The following is an 18946-nucleotide window of genomic DNA, read 5'->3' as shown; positions in this document are numbered from 1 at the left end:
TTTACGAGAGTTGAGAAGCAGTTTTAGTTGCAGATGAGGCTGATAATTGTTGTGTGTGTGTGTGTTTGTGTGGTGATGTGCAGAGGCAGAAGAGCTCTATCAGAAGAGAGTCCTGACAATCACCGGCATCTGTGTGGCTCTTTTGGTGGTGGGCATAGTCTGTGTGGTGGCCTACTGCAAAACCAAGTAAGTATAAGGCACAACAGCAGTGATATTACTTCTAATGGTAACATATTACTATAATGTAATGTTTATTTGTGCCTCAGGTTATTTTTTGACTGGCTTCAATTGTAGACCTAATTCCTATCAAACTTGAAATCACATATTATGAATATTAATTATAAATTAACTTTTAAAAGTACACACAGGTTCATAATGTTTTTTTTGTGTTGTTTTTGTTTAGTTTTTGAGGGTTTATCAAGGCTGCATTCATAAAGTAATTGTGAAATATTATTTAAATTTTTTTATCTATTTGTGTATACAGTATATTAAAATAAAATAGAAAGTTTCCCCCACACAGTTTGTATTTACTGTATATCTACTGGTCATTATACAGTAAATAACCAAACTGAATGTTACCTTTTTTTTATCTGTAACTAACGGTAGAACGCGGTAGAAAGACTTTTTAAAATGTGACGTGGTGATTGTGACTCTGGGCCGCTGTCTGAGAGAGTGTCACTGCCTCACTGTAGCCTCCCCCCCAGGAAACAGAGGAAGAAGATGCACAATCATCTGAGGCAGAACATTTATGTGGATCATCCCAACCGGAACCTGGCCAACGGACCCAATCACCCAGGACCTGGTCCTGAGGAGATACCCATGGTAGATGTACGTCCCTCTTCTTAAGAAATGGAATTTGTTGTGATGTAATGTCTTCTGTCAGTAACTGAATGGCTTTTTTCTTGTTTCCCAATTGTAGTATATCTCCAAAAATGTACCGGCGACTGAGCGCGTCATTAGACATGGAGCAGAGGCACCTTTTCCTGGCAGCCGGCAGTCTTCCAGATCCCACAACTCCTCCACCCGAGCTCATTCCTCCGCTCACAGGTACATTCCTGACAGCGTGGCATGTTTGACCACAAATGAGCAGAGGATTTGTGTGTGTAGAATCATCAAGAACCAGGGGTCATGCTCTAACTGCCCCCTACAAGAGTCATACGTCTGTTTTCATCTCATTCAGCATTCTTTCCTTTCCACTGTCCCGCTGGAATCCGAGTCAGCAGCAATTATTCATTCCTTTCAGAATCAAGCCACAGGTGTGAGTGAGTGAGTGAGTGAGTGAGTGAGTGAGTGATGAGTGAGTGAGTGAGTGCAGAGAAACTCAGAGGTTATACACCATGATCACCTCGCAGGCCTCCGGCTTCACGCTTTTCACTCAAACAGATTCTTACACACATATGGGTTAAACCAGTGGTTCTCAGTTTGTTCTGTCATGACTCTTTTGTAACAGGAGCAAACTTTGTACACCCTTAACACTTCCACTGTAATCAAATAACCACATTGTTGCCTAAATTTGTTAGCATGTGTAGTACTTGTTGAATAATGGGGAAGTTTTTGACAGATGTTGTGAATAATGAATAGCCTGTAAGTTTAAAAAAAAAAAAACATTTCATGCTAGTGGACCTTAATTATAATTAAGTTTGTGTATAAAATATAAAAAATATAACCTAATGGATAGTTAACTCAGAAATCAAACTTTTGCCATAATTTATTTACTGTTATGCAGCGTTTTTATCGCTTCTAAGAACTAAAACAGTTTAAAAATAACTTTTGTTAATTGAAATAAAGCTGAAATTAAATAAAATATTAGAAGAAAACCTTAAACCAATTTAAAATGAGAAATATTGCTTTGACAATTGACTGAAATTACAGTTTCTAAAAGAAAGGTACTAAAACTGCTTTCTCAAAAAACAAAAAATGAAATAAAAATGTACTAATACTTCATATATATATTTATATATATATTCTTTTTAATTACATTGGTCGGCCCAGGTCCATTATGTTTTTAAGTACAAAACAAATGCAAAAATTTAAATGCATTTATAAAATGTATAAATAGTACTAAAATAACACTGGCCTCATTGTGATACAATTATCTGTGGAACACAAACTGAGATGGATGAGACACGAGAGGATTGCGATCAACTGTCCAGTTTCAAAAATCACATAAAAGTAGTCCATATGACTCCATATGCTCTATATTCTTGTGAAATCACACTCTTGTTTGAAGCCAAAGGAAATGAAAGAAATCTAAGAACCTGGGAAGCCTCCCGTCCCCCTACACTTTGAGAACCACTGGGTTAAGCATCTTGGGCACTTTTTCCATCCTGCTTTCTTTCTTTCCTTCCCTTTTCTTTCATTCTCTTTCTTTCTTTCTGTCTTTCTCAGACATGAAGGGAGAACGTGGAGTCTGGAGCGAACAGACAGCGTCCTCTCCGACTGTCCTTCAGGCATGATGTCGTCCTCAGTGGGGACCAGTAAATGCAACAGTCCTGCGTGCATGGAGGCGCGGGCCAGGCGTGCCGCACACTGTGGCTTTACTGAGCCCCACCGGCCGGCCCTGCAGTACAGCGACTCTTTCGACTCGCTTGGGGATTCTCCGCATAGCGACAGGTGCGCAGGAGCGCCCCCTCTCTGCAGCCACGGCACTGAGAACTATTTTAGTGTGTGCAGCAAGACTCCTCTCTGCTTCACTGCACAGTCTCTTTTACCCCTGGGGACTGGCATGGGTGGCATGAAAGATTCAATAGCAAATATTCACAGCACGTACCATTACAGGGAGGGTTGAGGGTGCTCCAACCCCTCTAATTAATAGTGTTCCTGTAGCTCAACTGGTAGAGCATTGCGTTATCAAGCGCAAGGTTGGTCGTTCGATTTCCCGGGAACACATGATAGGTAAAAATTGATAGCCTGAATGCACTGTAAGTCGTTTTGGATAAAAGCTTCTGCTAAATGCATAAATTTAATTTTAAATTTTAATTAAAACCTTAACCCCAAAGACAATTTAACAGCCCATGCAACACATATATAGCAATATATATATAGTTACATGTACTATGTCAGCATAAGAAATAAGAAAGCTGACCCCTCAAAAGTCGTTGTATAAATTGCACACTGCATTCTGTGAAGAATATAACCATAAAACTCATTGCGCAAATGGTGCAGATGCTCTGGCCCAGCTGTCAGAGAGGGAGTCGGGGTCAAGCAAAGCTTCGCTGCTCCAGATACACAGTATTTGTATCAAGGCAGAGAGATTCTAGCCCATGGCCAGCTGTATTTACAGTTATCTCTCGCCTGCGAAACGCCCACGCCACCATGCAGGGGCCAAAACAGGAGAATTTATACCGTGAGGGGTTCATTAAGTCAACAAGAGCAGAACAACACGTTATCTCAGGGGTGAAACAGGTCTCTGGTGTTCTGCCCTGTCTCTACCTTCTCTCCTGCTCTGCAGCTGGCTGAGCTGTTGTGCATACGGCTATCTGCCCTCAGGCTTTGCAAATCTGTGACAGAGCAGCCGGTGTTAATTTATCTGCTCCAGTTTGTCTGTGGCCTCCTCTCTCAGGGCACGCTCATTTTAACTCACACAGCACAGGCCAAAGGAACAAGCACACATAGAGCGGGATTTTTTTTCTGTCAAAGGAACATTACCCTCATACATGATTAAGTGCAGCATGATTAACGCTAATGAAAGGGAACTCATAAGGCAAGTGTTGTCATCCATCTGGTAGCATGCTGCAGTAACGAAGCTAAGCCAAGACTGGGAGGTTTGACGTGGCCTCATTTGTTCCTGTAATGTGTACGTCTGCTGTCGTTTGCTATTGAGCTTTCTGCCGCCATGTCTTAGTGCACATACTATCCTTTTTCTAGTGCCATAGCAAGGTGGGCGCAAACTGATACAGTACTTTTGATCAAATAAATGCTGACTTGGTGAGCATGAGAGACTTTCTTTAAAAAATTATACAGACCCCAAACTGTTAAATGGTAGAGTGTTATAATTATTAATTACATTTCAAAAAAACAAAAAACAAAAACAATGTTCAATCCAACCTGGATGTACAGTGATCTCCATGATTTGCCACTTCTGAGATTCTAAAGTGAATGGTTTCATTCTGTTATGTGGGTGACCCGAAAAGTTTGAGAACCCCTGAATCCGGTGGTGGGTCCCTTCGCTTTTAAAGTATGTGTACTTGAGACGTTTGACTGACGTGTGTATCTGTTCTACATAACTTTCTTCTCTCCCGCTCTTGCTCGCTTTTCTTCCTCTCTATGCTGTCTCTCTCTCCCTGTCCTTCTCTCTGCACAGGTACGTGTCGGCGCTGACCACTCCGGCTCGTCTGTCTCCCGTGGACTTCCATTACTCAATGCCCCCACAGGTGCCTACCTTCCAGATCACGTCTCCCAATGCCAGCCACGCCATGTCTCTGCCGCCTGCCGTCCACGCCCCCTACCCTCCGGAGGAGGACCAGCCTCTGCTGCGGCGCTACCAGGTGCCCCTGCATGAGGCCCGGGTCCACGAGCCCTACCGGCAGCAGCAGCGCGGCAGCTACCTGCGAGACAGCACCGGCAGCCTTCCATCCAGCCCCTACCGGCTGGCTCAGGAAGAAGAGTACGAGAGCACCCAGGAGTACCGCTCCTCGATGGAGCAACCAAAGAGAAGCAGTCGGCACTGGCACAGGTCCAGACTCAACGGCCATGTGGCGCCACGCGGCTACCAGCCCTCCCGGGACTTAGGTTCACGCAGCTGCCTGTCAGACAGTGACTCGGAGGAGGGGGAAGGTGAGAGCACGCCCTTCCTCAGTATGCAGAACATGAACACCGGCGAGCCCGTCACCCTCTACAGGCCTGTGCCCAACACGCAGACTTCTCACACCCAGAGGGGGCGGCACGGGCCACGCCCCAACACACAGACCAGACTGACGCACTCGCGCTCCAAACTGGACAATGCACCCCACTAGAGAGACCACCACCTATCCACAAAAACCGATCTACTATAGACATGCACCTATAAGAAATATTTTTATTTTATATAACTGACAGATATTATAAACAAATGAAATATTTATTTTCATTTTAGCAAAAGTTGTCTACTAGTTAACAGCAAAGACTTTTTTATAGGGAAAACTCTATTTATATGTACATTTTGATTTACAGCATAAAAAAAGATGTGCCAATTTTTTCACAACTAAAAAAAAAAAAAAAAAAAAATAGAGTAATATTGTGGTGCCTTTTGCTGTATGCTGAGGGCCAGAGGGCCAGTGGAGTTTTTTGTAGCCTTTCTTATACGGACGCCTCATTTTTTATACTCGTTTACTCTTTTGTTGTCTCTTTTTGGCCTTTTTTTCTTTACTTTCCTTTCCAGGTTGTGTTCTTTTGGGAGCTGACCCCCATTTGAACTGTGACATCCCCCCTTCCCACCGTCATGCAATATAAACCACTCTAACATAAGGTGTATGTTTACATGAATTTGATCCACGGAGATGTTTTATGATCATGTTGCTTTGCCAACAGGAAATCGATGAAAAATTCAATCGGGAGTTTGGGGGAAAAAAAGTGCGAGTGTGATTGTGTGTGAATGTGAACGACCAAATGCGAGAGGCCTCGAAATGACTGTGGCTCTGAGAAATATGCTGCTGTTGTGTAGACTTGTGCATGTGGGCACTTGATGTTGTCTTACAGATGCACCGCCTTGACTTGCTTTGCATCCCTACAGGGTAAAGGTGCGGTCACATTTACCATTGTTCGGCGAATTTTCGTGGGCGAAATCCAGTCATTTCAAAGTGAATTTCATGTGAGGTTTGTTAGCTGCATTGACCAAAAGAAAACTGTTTGGTTTGAAAGTGACTCCTGTGTGAACAGTGAGTTTTTCCCCATCAATTTTCGCTAATGTGACCGCACCTTGAGGTTTGTCACACAGAAGCCTTCACTTTCCAAAGGGGGATTGTAGGTCCAATGTGAGGGGGCCGTGAGCCGGGCTGTCAGCGTCTCAGGACCTCACTCCACTGCACATCTTCCTCTAGCGCAGGACTGAAGAGAGACTGACATCAGGCTGATGGATGTGTCTGCTTCACCAATTGGTCCCGGTACTTTGGGACAGGGAGAGTAAAAAGACCGTTCACACAGGACACGTTTGTGTAGTTTTTCAACTGTAGCTTTGTTTGATGCATTCCATTCAGAAGTGGGATATTCCTATTTGATATTTCTGACTTGTGATCATAAAGGCCCAACCCTTGGAATATGGTGTATAAAGAAACAAATAGCATAGCAGAGATATACACACACACACACACATATCTATCTATACATATATATATATATATATATATATATATATATATATATATATTAGTGGTGGGCATAGATTAATTTTTTTTAATCTAGATTAATCTCACTGTAATCTTGGAATTAATCTAGATTAATATAGATTAATATGGCTCGTTTGAATTCTGCCGAAAACATTTATAATATGTGTGCTACCCAAATAAAATAATGACTAAAAGTAACGTTAAGTCTTTTAGAACGGGTTTCTCAAGACAGGTGGTGCATTAGACCAGGGGCTCATCTCCTGTTTCCAAAATGCATCACAAACTGCTTGAGAAAGCTTTAAACTAATTCCACATTGCACAAGGTGCAAACAACCTTACGCCTGTTTCACACATAATCCATCTACAGTGCGTATGCGTTTCATATTTTTTTATGCACCCATGTTAACGGATTCCAGCGTTCACACGGTTGCGGTCCGTCAGTGGGTTCCAGGTGATCGATCGTTTATGTACCGAGTAGCGGACTGCAAACGCGTCCTGTGTGAAAGCACAATGAGTATGAGTCCTTGCTGCTTCTGCACCCAGGGCCGTAGCTGGGGTCAGTGGGGCCCCAGTGAAGGTTGTACCAATGGGCCCTGTTTGAAATTGTTTAATTTGTATGTTCGTTCGTTTTTATTTTATTTCTGCTATTTACACAATGTTTAACTTTTTTTTTAAGTTTATAGGTGTCAAGGTACAGAAACTGAATAATTAAATGTAAAATAGCACTGGATAGTCTTTAATGTAAAAATAAAATATACAATCAAACCAAAATTTATTCAGACACCTTCAACATTTCTCAAATAATTACAGTTTATTTGCTATCGCTTGTGAAATGGTTCTAAAATATGACAAGAACTTAGAGTTAAAACTGTGTCAGAACAAATTTGTCTTGATAACGTCATAACTTTGATAGAAATGTATGTAATGGATTACAATCAACCAAAACTACAAACAAATGTTATTATTATAATATTTACATGACCATCAATACTTTGTTGAACAATTACCAAGTAATGCTTAATTTTGTTCAGACTGTGGTGTGAAAAGGTTGCATTAGCAATTCAGAAAAAAAAACACACGCAATACATGGTGCTTTATAAGGTGCTGAATTTTTTTTTTCTTCATCAATTTCACTAGTAGTTCACTGTATGAAGATTCTTTGGGTATAATATGTCACAGTTCACTTAAAGGAGCTATGTGGAGGTTTTTACTTAAAAAAAATCTTTAAGATAGAGTTTTCATTTGTACATGTATGAGCCAACCATGATGTAAAAAAAAAAGAATGACACCTCGACTGTCCACCACGGTTGCCTCTATCAGCCTGGAGACTCAATTGTGTGTGGAGGAGTCGGGCCCGAATTGGCGCGAAAATTCACTTTAAGAGACGATGAACGCATCCAATATAATACACATCCCATTTTTTTCTTCAACTGTTTACTTTCATTTAAGAAATAACTGACAGTTTCGTGCATTCTTTCTAAGGCGGGTATTTTGACATATTGTGTATGTATTTGTCGGCACAAGAGCAAAAAGAAGCAGTTCAAGTGTTTTGAGACGCCTTTTCTCTGTTTGAGCCCTTAACAACAGAACACCGCGGTGCTGAATTGGGCTCTTTCACATCTTTTTGTTTGTTCAAACTGCGATTTGTATTTGTTCGTTTAAGTGCAGGAGGAACTTCGAGGAGAGCTTCGCAGAAGAGAGCTCGGTTCAGTGTCGCTGTCCGTGATACGCGGCTCTCTCTCTGCGTGCGCACCGTTTGATGTGGGAATTTCACAGTAGGTTTAAAGACTCGTTGTCGCCCCCTACAGATTCGGCTAGGTATACATCCGCGCTAAAATATCAAGGTGAAATTCATCATAGCTTGCTTAGTATAGACCCAGCTCTCAAACCAAATTTGAGAATAGATCAACGGCGATATTTTTTTATCGCCTGATAAGAGTCTCCCGTTAACGCAGCACGTTAACGCCGATAACGGCCCACCACTGATATATATATATATATATATATATATATATATATACTATTATTTATAATACATTTGAAATATATTATTGCAGTATAAGTGCACTTTTTTTTCTTTTCTTTTTTTCCCCCATAAATGTCAGATTTTCAGACGCCATGTCAAGTTGAACTCTGGCATGCAGAAGATTGGATGAGTTACCAGTGAAAAATAGAAATATAACAGACCAATCAAATGAATGTGAGGGTGTGATGAGCATGTTTATATTTAACAACAGTTTATGGGTTGTGTAATGATACTTTATTCAATTCTGTGCAGGATTGAGCTGATTTCAGTGTTCGAATGTGTCCTGTGTGAACAGCATGAAAAGTGCCTGTGCCGAACACGCAGTCACATACACACAAAAACAGTCTCAAATCACAAAACAAATAGCTGTGAAAATTATTAGGGGTCATTAAAATACCAAAATATGCAAACGTTATATTCTACTTGTGTTCCAGTGCATTACATTTTTGTGTGTGTGTGTGTGTGTAATGTGGAGACTACTTGTTTCCTGTTGTTGTTTAACTTTAAGTCAGTGTTTTTCATTAGCTCCACATATTTCATAATTATTTAATATATTTGAAGTTACTCTAAGACACCAAATAGTGCAGGTCATTATTATTATTATTATTATTAGTTTATATTGAATGCTATACCATCAGTTTATCACTCTTTTTCATATGTAACTCCATGTCCATTTTGAAGCACTCACTGGGCCCAAACCAGAAACAGCTGCACTGACTGACTCTGTTTGGATGAAAATACTCCTACATTGAGAAACAGTCAGTATTGACAAGTCTGAGATCAAGTGTACTAAAATCAGCTGTTTTAACTCTTCACCTTCTGCAAAGAGTGTCCACAGTCAGCATCAGCTTGCCTCCTTGTTGTAAAGATGTAAAGAATAATATGTTGAGGGAGGTGAAGTCAATTGGTCTCGGCAAAGAAAATCAACACCAAATATAACGGAGGAAGATTAGAACTGAACAGATACGTGATAAATGTTTTCATGCACTTCTTCTATAAGAAAAAGAGATGAGTTGTGATCATTTTGGTGAAAAAACAATTTACAAGTCCTGATAAAATGGGTGTAATGCAGTGTTATGACAGTACAGTGGAATATCGTTGTTGTTTTTTTTTGTTGGTTATTTTAACAAAGATGTTTTGTTTGAAGTTTGGGCAGAAATTATTTTGATCCTTCCTTACGTTTTGGGTCTTCTTTGTATGTTTGAGAAATGCCAAAAAGACAGTGCTCTAGCTAGTTTAAATGTGATATCGCTACTCAACGGTTATGTCTTGCCAGTTTATTTCTATTTCATTTCCCCCTGCTTGAAACGTCTAAACACCTCACCTCTGCATGTCCTTGTGGTCAAGGTTAGATGGGTGCATGGTATAAGCAGCAGATCATCCCACCCCCCCCACCCCCTCCCAAGTCAGTGGAAGTGTATTTTATTTTAATTTTTTACATTCAGCAATAAAAAAGGAATATTTTCCCCCACCATGTCCATTCTTGGAAAATGCTAGAGGATTTGAAAAAGTGAGACAAATACACACACGACTGTCATAGATTGTAAAAATAAAATGAAAACACCTGTTCATATGAGAAAATAAATCTTTTTTGATATCATTTTGACACATGCCCATATCTGACCTGTTTTCTGTCTCGTCTGTGTGGCTATAGATTTTTACAGCTCAGTGAACAAACCCACGGTGAAAGTCGGGCACAGAACCGGAAATGCTGGGAAGAGACTCATTCTCTGTGAGTTTATTATACAGTGTGCACCTATTTTTCTGTTGCAAATTTTTTTAAATTAAGAATTATTATAATTTTTTAATAGGCTAGGTAAATTACAGATTACCCATTTTCACAAATACTAATTTCTATTTATGTACTATATACTAAATACTATTTAGGCTAAATGTTTGATTTTAACAATAAATGGAATGAAAGCTTCCTAGAGGTTTTTAAAATCGTCATTTATATAGAATGTACACGTGCTCACGGAGACGTTTAGTGCTCGCACAAAAGTGTAATTTCGGATGCTATGTAAATTACTTAAGCTGTTACACATCGATTATTCACTTTATATTTAACGTTAAGCGGTCGTGGATATTTTAACCTCGAATGCGTGAGGCTTCCGGTGTCAGTCAGCTCAGGTACTGTATGTTATCTTTATAAAACAGTGAGTTATGCTGCTTAAAGTTGCACAATGGTGTTTGGTATATTGTTTTATTAACTTAGTAATTGTAGACTAGTTTGTTGAGCAACTATTTTAACCATTTATTGCACTTTGTTGTTCTTGTTTACCTGAGCAGCTGATAAATCATAAGTCTCGCATATTCACATTCGAAGTTGAAAAAGGCAAATAAAGCCATGCAACCTTTTTTTTATGGGCCAGAGGAAGCAAAGTCCACTTGAGAATAAATTTTATGTATGTTCACTTTAGCTAATGAATGCCCTTGTCTGTGGCTCCCTTTTCGGGGTGAAACAATGTGTGATTTGTGAATTATTATTACCTTATGTGTGTGACGTTACGGCACGGACAGACGGAGGAGGCTGAGAAACAAGGTCAGAATGGTTCTCTCACAACAGTTCGTTCCTCCAGCTGCACACATCTGAATTTCACTGTCGAAGAGGCGAATCTTTGTGTCTTGTGAGACATTTCCAAGACATTCATCTGGGGCCCATCATCGCCAACACGTTGCTTTCCACTCGATGACCCTGATCAGCTCTCAGTTTTATGTGTTTCTGCACTCTTTGGTCAATCCAGACATGCCTAAACATGAAACATATGCCTCACTATATTATTGAGGAGCTGCCAAGTAAACTTGAACATACCGTTCCATGGTAACTTAATTGTAGGTGGACTGCGGCCTACCTGTTTTAAGTTTCACGCTTACAAGTTTAAGAGGTAATTACTTGCCTGATTCTACATGGCAAATGCAGTAAAACAGGCTGAGTATGTTATCTCTGACCGTCATATATGTGTAGTTATGAAAGCAGTATAGTATTGAGTAGCCGTAACATCTGAAATACCATATTTTTCTAAACTCGATTACTTCAGTTATTCATAAAAGTGATAATGTCTTGAGACTATAGTCTAAAAAACTGATCTAGAGTTCAGCTAGTTTTTTTCTTATGTGAAGAGCTGAGTTTAAAAGCTCACTGCATCCAGTATTTGGCAGGTATTAAGAAAGTGATATGTTAGAGATATCCTGGAAGGGACTTTTGCACAATTCAGATTAATTTGGCACATGATGTCTGTAGTTTCTGAGCATTTGTGGTGACCCTGCTTTAAAAGAAAAAAAAACAAAAAACGCTTAAATCAGCATAAAGGCCTCATACACAAATCTTCATCAGAAGAATTTTGAAGGATCATTTTAATTTTTATAAGTTCATTTAATTCAAAATTTTGCATGACATTAAAGCTGTCTTTTACTTTGCTATTAGCTCCATAGCTGGTGCTCTTCCATAAAACAACAACATTCGGCCGCTTTTTTAGGATTGATCTGATCCTATAAGGATAAAAGTATATTTCTTTTGGAAAACAGTTGCTTTGGTGTGAACAGGCCTTTTAAGGTGGTTTCTGGTCTCCTAATTTTGGCTAAAGTGCTCAGGCTGGCGTTTTAGTTTCACGTAGAACCTGAAAATATACACATTTTTGATTATATGAGTGGGCATGAACTCATACGGTCTGAATGAAAATGTATTCGTTTGCAAACCCAAATCTTCGGCAGGGTGTGAGCAGATCATAATAAAACATACTTTTATTGCCACTAGTGTAGCAAATCTTATATGAATTGTCATGAGAGTCTTTGGTTTTAGTGCATTCTGGGTGAACACTTGAAAAACAGAATGATGTATATGGACTGGAGGAAATATATCACCTTATTTCTAGAGCCAAAGGCAGTTATCAAATTTGATACATATCTGTCTTTCCTCCGTCATGGAAGCAGCAACACTGAAAATCTGGTTGTATGTCCTTGGGAACGTCTCTCACTACCTGAATGGACAGTGAATCATTGAAATAGACCGTTGTTGGCATGAGCTCCATTCTTTATTCATTCATGTCAGGGAAAAGGGTATAAATCATAATGATAAACGGATTGCCTCTGAGTTTTATTTAAGGGAGTGATGTGGTTCATCCACTACAAGGGAAGTTTGACGTGATGTCTAATCATTCAAAGGAGTGGAAGAACAGACTGTGCATGTTTGGAACAGTGCCATTGTGGTTCACATGAAGGTGTGGAAAAGGGAATATTAGTCTCCAGATGATAACCTGATATGAAAGGCGTTTGGTCTCAAACTTTCCAAATGTTGCTTCACCTTCAAAATGTGCTAATCATTTCCCAGATGATTTGGCATCATTGTCTTTTCCCATCTACTGATTGCCAAATGCTGGATAGCCAAAGAATGAACTCATTAATTTCAGACACAGCACCAAAACATTTCAGACACATTGACTGGCAAATTTACTTCCCAATATGCATGGCGATGTAGAGTTAAGGAATATGTTTAGATTTCATTCATGAATATATGACAAGAATAAACTGAATCAACACTAAAATGTCATTGTAGTTTAGCAGAATGTATGTAAGGTTGCAAGAGACTGTAAAATCAAGTGAAATCTCAAATTAAATCCAACATCATAATCAAAACAGTTCAACTTTTTATGTCATTCTGAGCTAAAGTGCTTTGTTAAATGTACATGTACAAACGTTCCTGATCAATTTGATTGTGACATAAATAACAGCTCAATCCACTTTAGGGTGGTCTGCTGGTCTAGCTGCCTTTGTGAAAAAAGAAGTGCACTTAATATTTTGAATGTACACTTGTAATGTACTTCAAATCTTAAAAGCATATTTTGAAAAACACTTTCAGTTCATCCCAAAACATCAATTCTGCCATCACTTACTCACCCTAAAGTTGTTCTAAACCTGTATGAGTTTCTTTCCTCAGTTGAATAAAGAAGAATGCGTGTAACCAAAAAGTTGATGGTAGCCACTGACTTCCATTGTATTTTTTTTCCACACTATAGAAGTCCATGGCTACCGTCAACTCTATCTCTCTTGAAAATTTTTATTTTTTATTTAAAAGTACATTTTGAATCATTGTTTTAATAAGCTTGTGTCATGCATTAAACAAACAGAACACGTATCTAAAAGTGTACTCCACTTAGGTGCCCTCTAAAGCCATTAAATAGACCACCATAACCAGATAAGACCAGCAAACATGTTTTTCTGTGAAAACAAGATCCTGCTATACATGCATATGCACCACTAAACGTAGTTGTGTAGATATTTCCATGAGTTAGAAAAAGCTTTCACAATCTGACAACTTTATACTATCGATCCAGAATTGGAAACACAAAGTTAACGTGACTAGACTAGACATGAAGATAACATCCAATAACATTAAATGAGGAAAAAGTCTACAAGGAAATAAATACTCCATCATCTGTCAAGGTATCTAAACGTTAATGTTGTAACATGCAGAGACATGATGCCTCCAAAACAGACTGAGGTCAACAAAATCTGTGAACCGGACTTGCCAACTTCTTTCTAACCTGAGCTCAGAATAATAAGAAGACACACCTCAGTGCATGTGAAGAGTTAGGCATTTAAAGCAAAGACCACACACGTCCTCTTGTTGGCTGACACTGTTGGTTCTCTTAGGGACACTATGATCTGGGTGACGCTCGGTTTTTTGTCTGGATATATTAGAAAAATATATTGAATAAAAATGCAATATAACAAAAATAAATAAATAAAAAGCCTCAAAATAAAACTGTATAATATGATTTGAGAAAAATATTTTATTGCAAAATATACCAGATGCATTGAATTTTATGACAAGGCCAGAATGTAAAATATCATGTAGTTCACATAAAAATAAAATAAAAATGTTGTATTCAAAAATACACTTTAAAACTGATTAAGAAAATTTAAAAAATGATAAAGATGTGTACACAATATTCACCACATGATATTTTAGAGTCATTAGGTTAAAACTTTATTAGAAAATGTTTTTTTTTCAAAACCATAAAGCCAACATGAATACTACAAGTACATTTCTAAGAACTTGTAAATGAGTTTTAATAGCATTTCTCTTTCTTTATAATGGACACTCTTATTAGTCATTAACTTGTCTTCTGAGACCATCCGATCCTGAGAAGCAGGTGTGTCTCTGAAATCAATCTTCTGCTTAGACAGCTGGAAACTTCCAGTGGTTTAAAAACACCGCTTTCCCACCAACTTCAAGATGTGCGTCTTAATTACACTCTGTTAACTTTCCCACACGTGAACTGTCATAAATACGCTCTCTGATTGCAAGGCAAAGAAAACATGACAGGATGATGCATGTTTCCGCTCAAAAATCCCTAATGGTCATTAGTGAACAACAACACGTGAGGGGTGGTTTACTATCTCTACATGTTTAATTGCCTGTGCTGCTCTTCATCTTGACACAAAGGCTGAATAGAGTCTACACTCCAAACACAACACAGATGCTGCATATGAAAGTACTTTGTTTTTCTGTGTAGTACAAGTTGGGACGATCTCTGCTCCTGATCTTCAGGATCTTCAGCCTGAGCTTCAGATGATCTGCTTCAACAACTTTTTGCTTCAACATTTTCAACAGATTCATGGCGGAACATAATGGTCTCTGATGGAGTCTGGCGGAGAGTGGATGTGAAAATGTGATGTGCAGCATCTGATGGTTCACATGTGTCTCTGTGATGAAGCAATGCACACATCAATCACTCAATAAACAGGTTATTTCAACACATGAGAAAAAAGGCTGACGACCGAGCCAAATGCAGCACAACTGTTATTTAGATCATCCCGCATACTGAATATGCTAGGTTATTTGCTGGTCAAATTGTGTCATTTTTCACCACTAGTGGCACCAACCTCAAATATCAGATAATTCCCTGAAAACTCCAATTGGTAGGAAAAACCAAAACCTCCCCAAACTCACCTAAACTCATTAGAATTTCTGTGGAGGACACCAGGAATGGGCATGGAAGTGACAGTAAGTGATATCTAAATATTTGTAAAACTCTTTTTACCTGCTGGTTGATGCCATGACTACATTTTGTGGTGCACTTTTTTTCAGTGGCAGTGATTTAAATAGTAGTTGTGTATTCAGTTTGATATAGGTATGCTGCTGTCAAATATAATTCACTTAAATAATTAAATATTTTAAATGAAATACAAAGTTCTGTCATGAAACTCTAGATGGGGCAGGCCCATCGGTTCTAACTCAGTCATTATTTACATGGCACAGCTGATTGTTTTCTTTCGCATCAGCAGCCAATGATCTTGCTGCTCAACATTGAAAATCTTTGCTAATGCTTGCTGTAGAAGTTTCAACACACTTCAGAAGTCCTCCACCTTCCCCAGCTCCACCTATATAGATCTGCTATGGGGTGAGTCATGTATGCTAGATATAGCGGTTTCTTCTGATATGCTATATGTGCAGCAGCAGTATTTCTTACATGCTCACCGGAGAATGTCTGTGGAAGTCTCTGTACTTGCTCTGCATAGCGGATCTATTCCACCAAGACCAAGCACGTTAACATTGCCATGTATATTACCATGCTAAAACTCAGTTGTCATAGAGTTACAATTGAAAAGAATGCAGGAAACTTCATCCAGGTATTACAAACTTCTTTGCCATTTACTTGGAGCTGAGTTTTGCACATTCCATGCACTGGAATTACAGTCCTCCTCCTTCTTGTGAAGGAGTCCCACCTTAAAGGAACCATTTACTTGGCACTTTTACTGCCATTTTACATTTCAAGAACTCATTTAAAGGGACTGTTCACCTAAAAATTAAAATATATTATTTTTACCTCATGTGGTTCCAACCCTATATGATTTTTGGTCTTCTATGGAACACAAAATAAAATATTTTGAGGAATGTTTGTAACCAAACAGTTTTGACCATTTACCATTGATTTTTAATGTATGGAGATAAAAACGTCTGTTTTTATATTGTTTAACAACGGTATAAATGTTTATATTGTTTGGATTAAGTAGAGAGATATTTTTTTCATAACCATACTGAAAATAAGTAAATATTGGTAGCTGATGCTAACTGTCTAGCTAACAAGCTTGCTGGTGCTAAGTTGAGGTAATTTTTAGATATAAAGTCCAAATATTTTTATTCAACCCAGATAGATTACATCTAGGGGAAAAAGAAAGGATGTGATGTTCAGAACATGGTAACTACAGTAATTATCAAAGTGGGAAGTGATGTCCTCTGGGGGCATTTGGCCAGGGGTGTTTTTACACCACAGACAAGGTTTGAGAAGAAAAAAATCATTATGAAAATACAATTATATTTTCCTTAAAATGTTCTTCCTAACTTCAGGCCTTATTCTCATAACTGTGATGTTCTGCAAAACAACACATTTTAAAACACTTTTGAAAATCTGATGGTCAAATGTGATTCTGGAGCACAAAACCAGAACTGGGGTATAATTGCTGCAAGAGCAAAAATTTAACATTTTCCTTTATGGCAAAAATCATTAGGATATTAAGTAAAGATCATGTTCCATTAAGATATTTTGTAAATTTCCTACTGTAAATATATCAAAACCTAATTTTTGATTAGTAATATGCATTGCTAAGAACTTAATTTAGACAAATTTAAAGGTGATTTTCTCAGTGTTTAGATTTTTTTGCACCCTCAGATTCCAGATTTTCAAACAGTTGTATCTCAGCCAAATATCATCCATTCCTAACAGCTTATTTATTCACCTTTTGGATGATGCATAAATCTCAATTTGGAAAAATTGACCCTTATGACTGGTTTTGAGGTCCAGGGTCACAACTCTGTTTTCTCTCAGGTACATCGCAGTGTAAGCTTCACAGTAAACATTAATACATCAATCTTGTCAGCGAAGTCCAGATCAACAACAAAAATATATTTCGACTCCATATATTGGTTATTTTGAGAAAATTCCAGGTATTTTAAGCAGTAGGATTATAAAAAAAAAATATGTGCTCATATAAAATTAAATTAAGTAGCCTATATAAAATTGCTAAATAAATCTATCTATCAGTACTTTTTTACTTAAGTAAATAAAAAATTGAGTACATTTGTATTTTCACTCAAGTAAAGTTGAAAAAGGAGTACTTTTACTGGAGAAATATATTATTATACGTATCTGTACTTTTACTCAAGTACTTGATTTGTGTACTTCGTCCACCACAGGATCTTACTCACTAGTGAGTCAACAGCATGTACTGCAACTTCAAAGGTCTATGATTATAAAACGGTATGTGAATGAAAATGTGTGGGATTCACCTGTGCTAAATCACCAGTTTGGTGTCTCCAGCCTCAAAACCCTGAATTTAATGCTTTGATCCTGCCAAGAATTCAGATAAACTGTAATTACAGGCCATTTAATGCAAAAGATTGAATGAAATAAAATATCACACTAAATTATGTTCAACTTACGTGTTTATTCTTGAACCCAACAATGAGTAACCGTCTACAGCTTCTGTGATCAAAGAAGCCACATCGAAGGTCGTATGTGTTGCATGGATCTCCTGACAGATGAATTGTTTGTCGTACTTTGACTGCAGTAAAAAAGTAATCAAAAAAGTAATCCAGACTGTATACATCTGTATGTCAAAGGGAAAGGTGTGTGCATGAGAACACGAGAACTCTATAAATGAAGCACTTAACCTTTAAGTGTTTTCTTTGATGTGGCCCTGTGCAGTCACTAAAATGTGTTCAACATGCTGAGGCTGGATTCGCCCTTACATAACCCCAGGAAACTTCCGATGGACAGCAGTCAGAATGTGATTTACACTGGCAGTGGAATCGCACAAGTATTTAAGTTACATTAAGAAGAATCTTTGCCTTTTTTGTTTTCTTTGCTACTTTACCTTTTTTGGTACAGCTGTGAATTTCAGAAAACATCCAATGGCTGGTTTCTGTGATTGACCAATCAGAAACAAGTCTTTCAGAAAGACATATAGTAAGAGCTGTTAACACAGGTGTCCTGTTGAAAAATAAAAAAATAAATACACATTTTTACATTTATAAGATGATTTGCTCATCTTAGCTGGGATTGGGTTTAGCCCAAAATCAATACCAGCAAGCCAACAGAATGCACCACGCAGAGAGAAAAGCAAACATGCTTAGGAAAATGTAGGATGTTTTTATTATTATAATTATTATTTTAGCATATAAATGCTTTTTGGGAAATTGTGTCAGTTTTTGATGAGTGCAACAACAATTTATTTTAGTTTTTGATATCATCAGATGATCTTGTTTTACTCAGTAAATTATTATATGACCCGCACTTGCACATTGACCTGTGGCAAGCAAATCTGAGTTCATAATATGCTGAGTCTTCATCATGTGACTAAGGTGAGTTGTACTCCAGTTCAGGTTTTACCTGTCACCCATCATGTCCAGAGACAACAGACAATATTTCCTATTATTGGAACTTCAACAATATTCAATTTTCATTCTATTTTGCACCCACATTAGGATTGATATTCCAAGTATTACGTACAGTTAAGTTGTTTTAATACCTTTAAGACTCTTATTGAACTGAAGCACAGGCCAGATACCCAGAAGGCCCAGTGAGACTGAAAACATGGAGTGATGATCCGGAACTGA

General features: G+C 38.2%; 1 protein-coding gene across 9 annotated transcripts in view; it reads left to right on the top strand.

Annotated features, from left to right (window-relative positions):
* The window catches only part of LOC132117319 (pro-neuregulin-2, membrane-bound isoform-like), a 93227-nt gene extending 87782 nt beyond the window's left edge, over positions 1-5445 (top strand). For 4 of the 9 annotated variants that reach the window (XM_059526534.1, XM_059526535.1, XM_059526543.1 and 1 more), the window contains 5 exons: positions 84-186; positions 693-828; positions 920-1047; positions 2389-2613; positions 4304-5445. In XM_059526534.1, coding sequence (XP_059382517.1) covers positions 84-186; positions 693-828; positions 920-1047; positions 2389-2613; positions 4304-4955 — 1244 coding nt within the window. In that variant the 3' untranslated portion in view covers positions 4956-5445. The remainder of the gene's footprint in view (positions 1-83; positions 187-692; positions 829-919; positions 1048-2388; positions 2614-4303) is intronic. The other 5 variants (XM_059526536.1, XM_059526537.1, XM_059526539.1 and 2 more) reach the window with 3 other exon arrangements.
* The last annotated feature ends 13501 nt before the right edge of the window (positions 5446-18946 follow it).

This window comes from Carassius carassius, chromosome 36, assembly GCF_963082965.1.
Source record: "Carassius carassius chromosome 36, fCarCar2.1, whole genome shotgun sequence".
NCBI classification, from domain to species: Eukaryota; Metazoa; Chordata; class Actinopteri; order Cypriniformes; family Cyprinidae; genus Carassius; species Carassius carassius.
The sequence above is the reverse complement of the archived record's forward strand: the minus strand, read 5'-3'. Positions and strand labels throughout refer to the sequence as shown.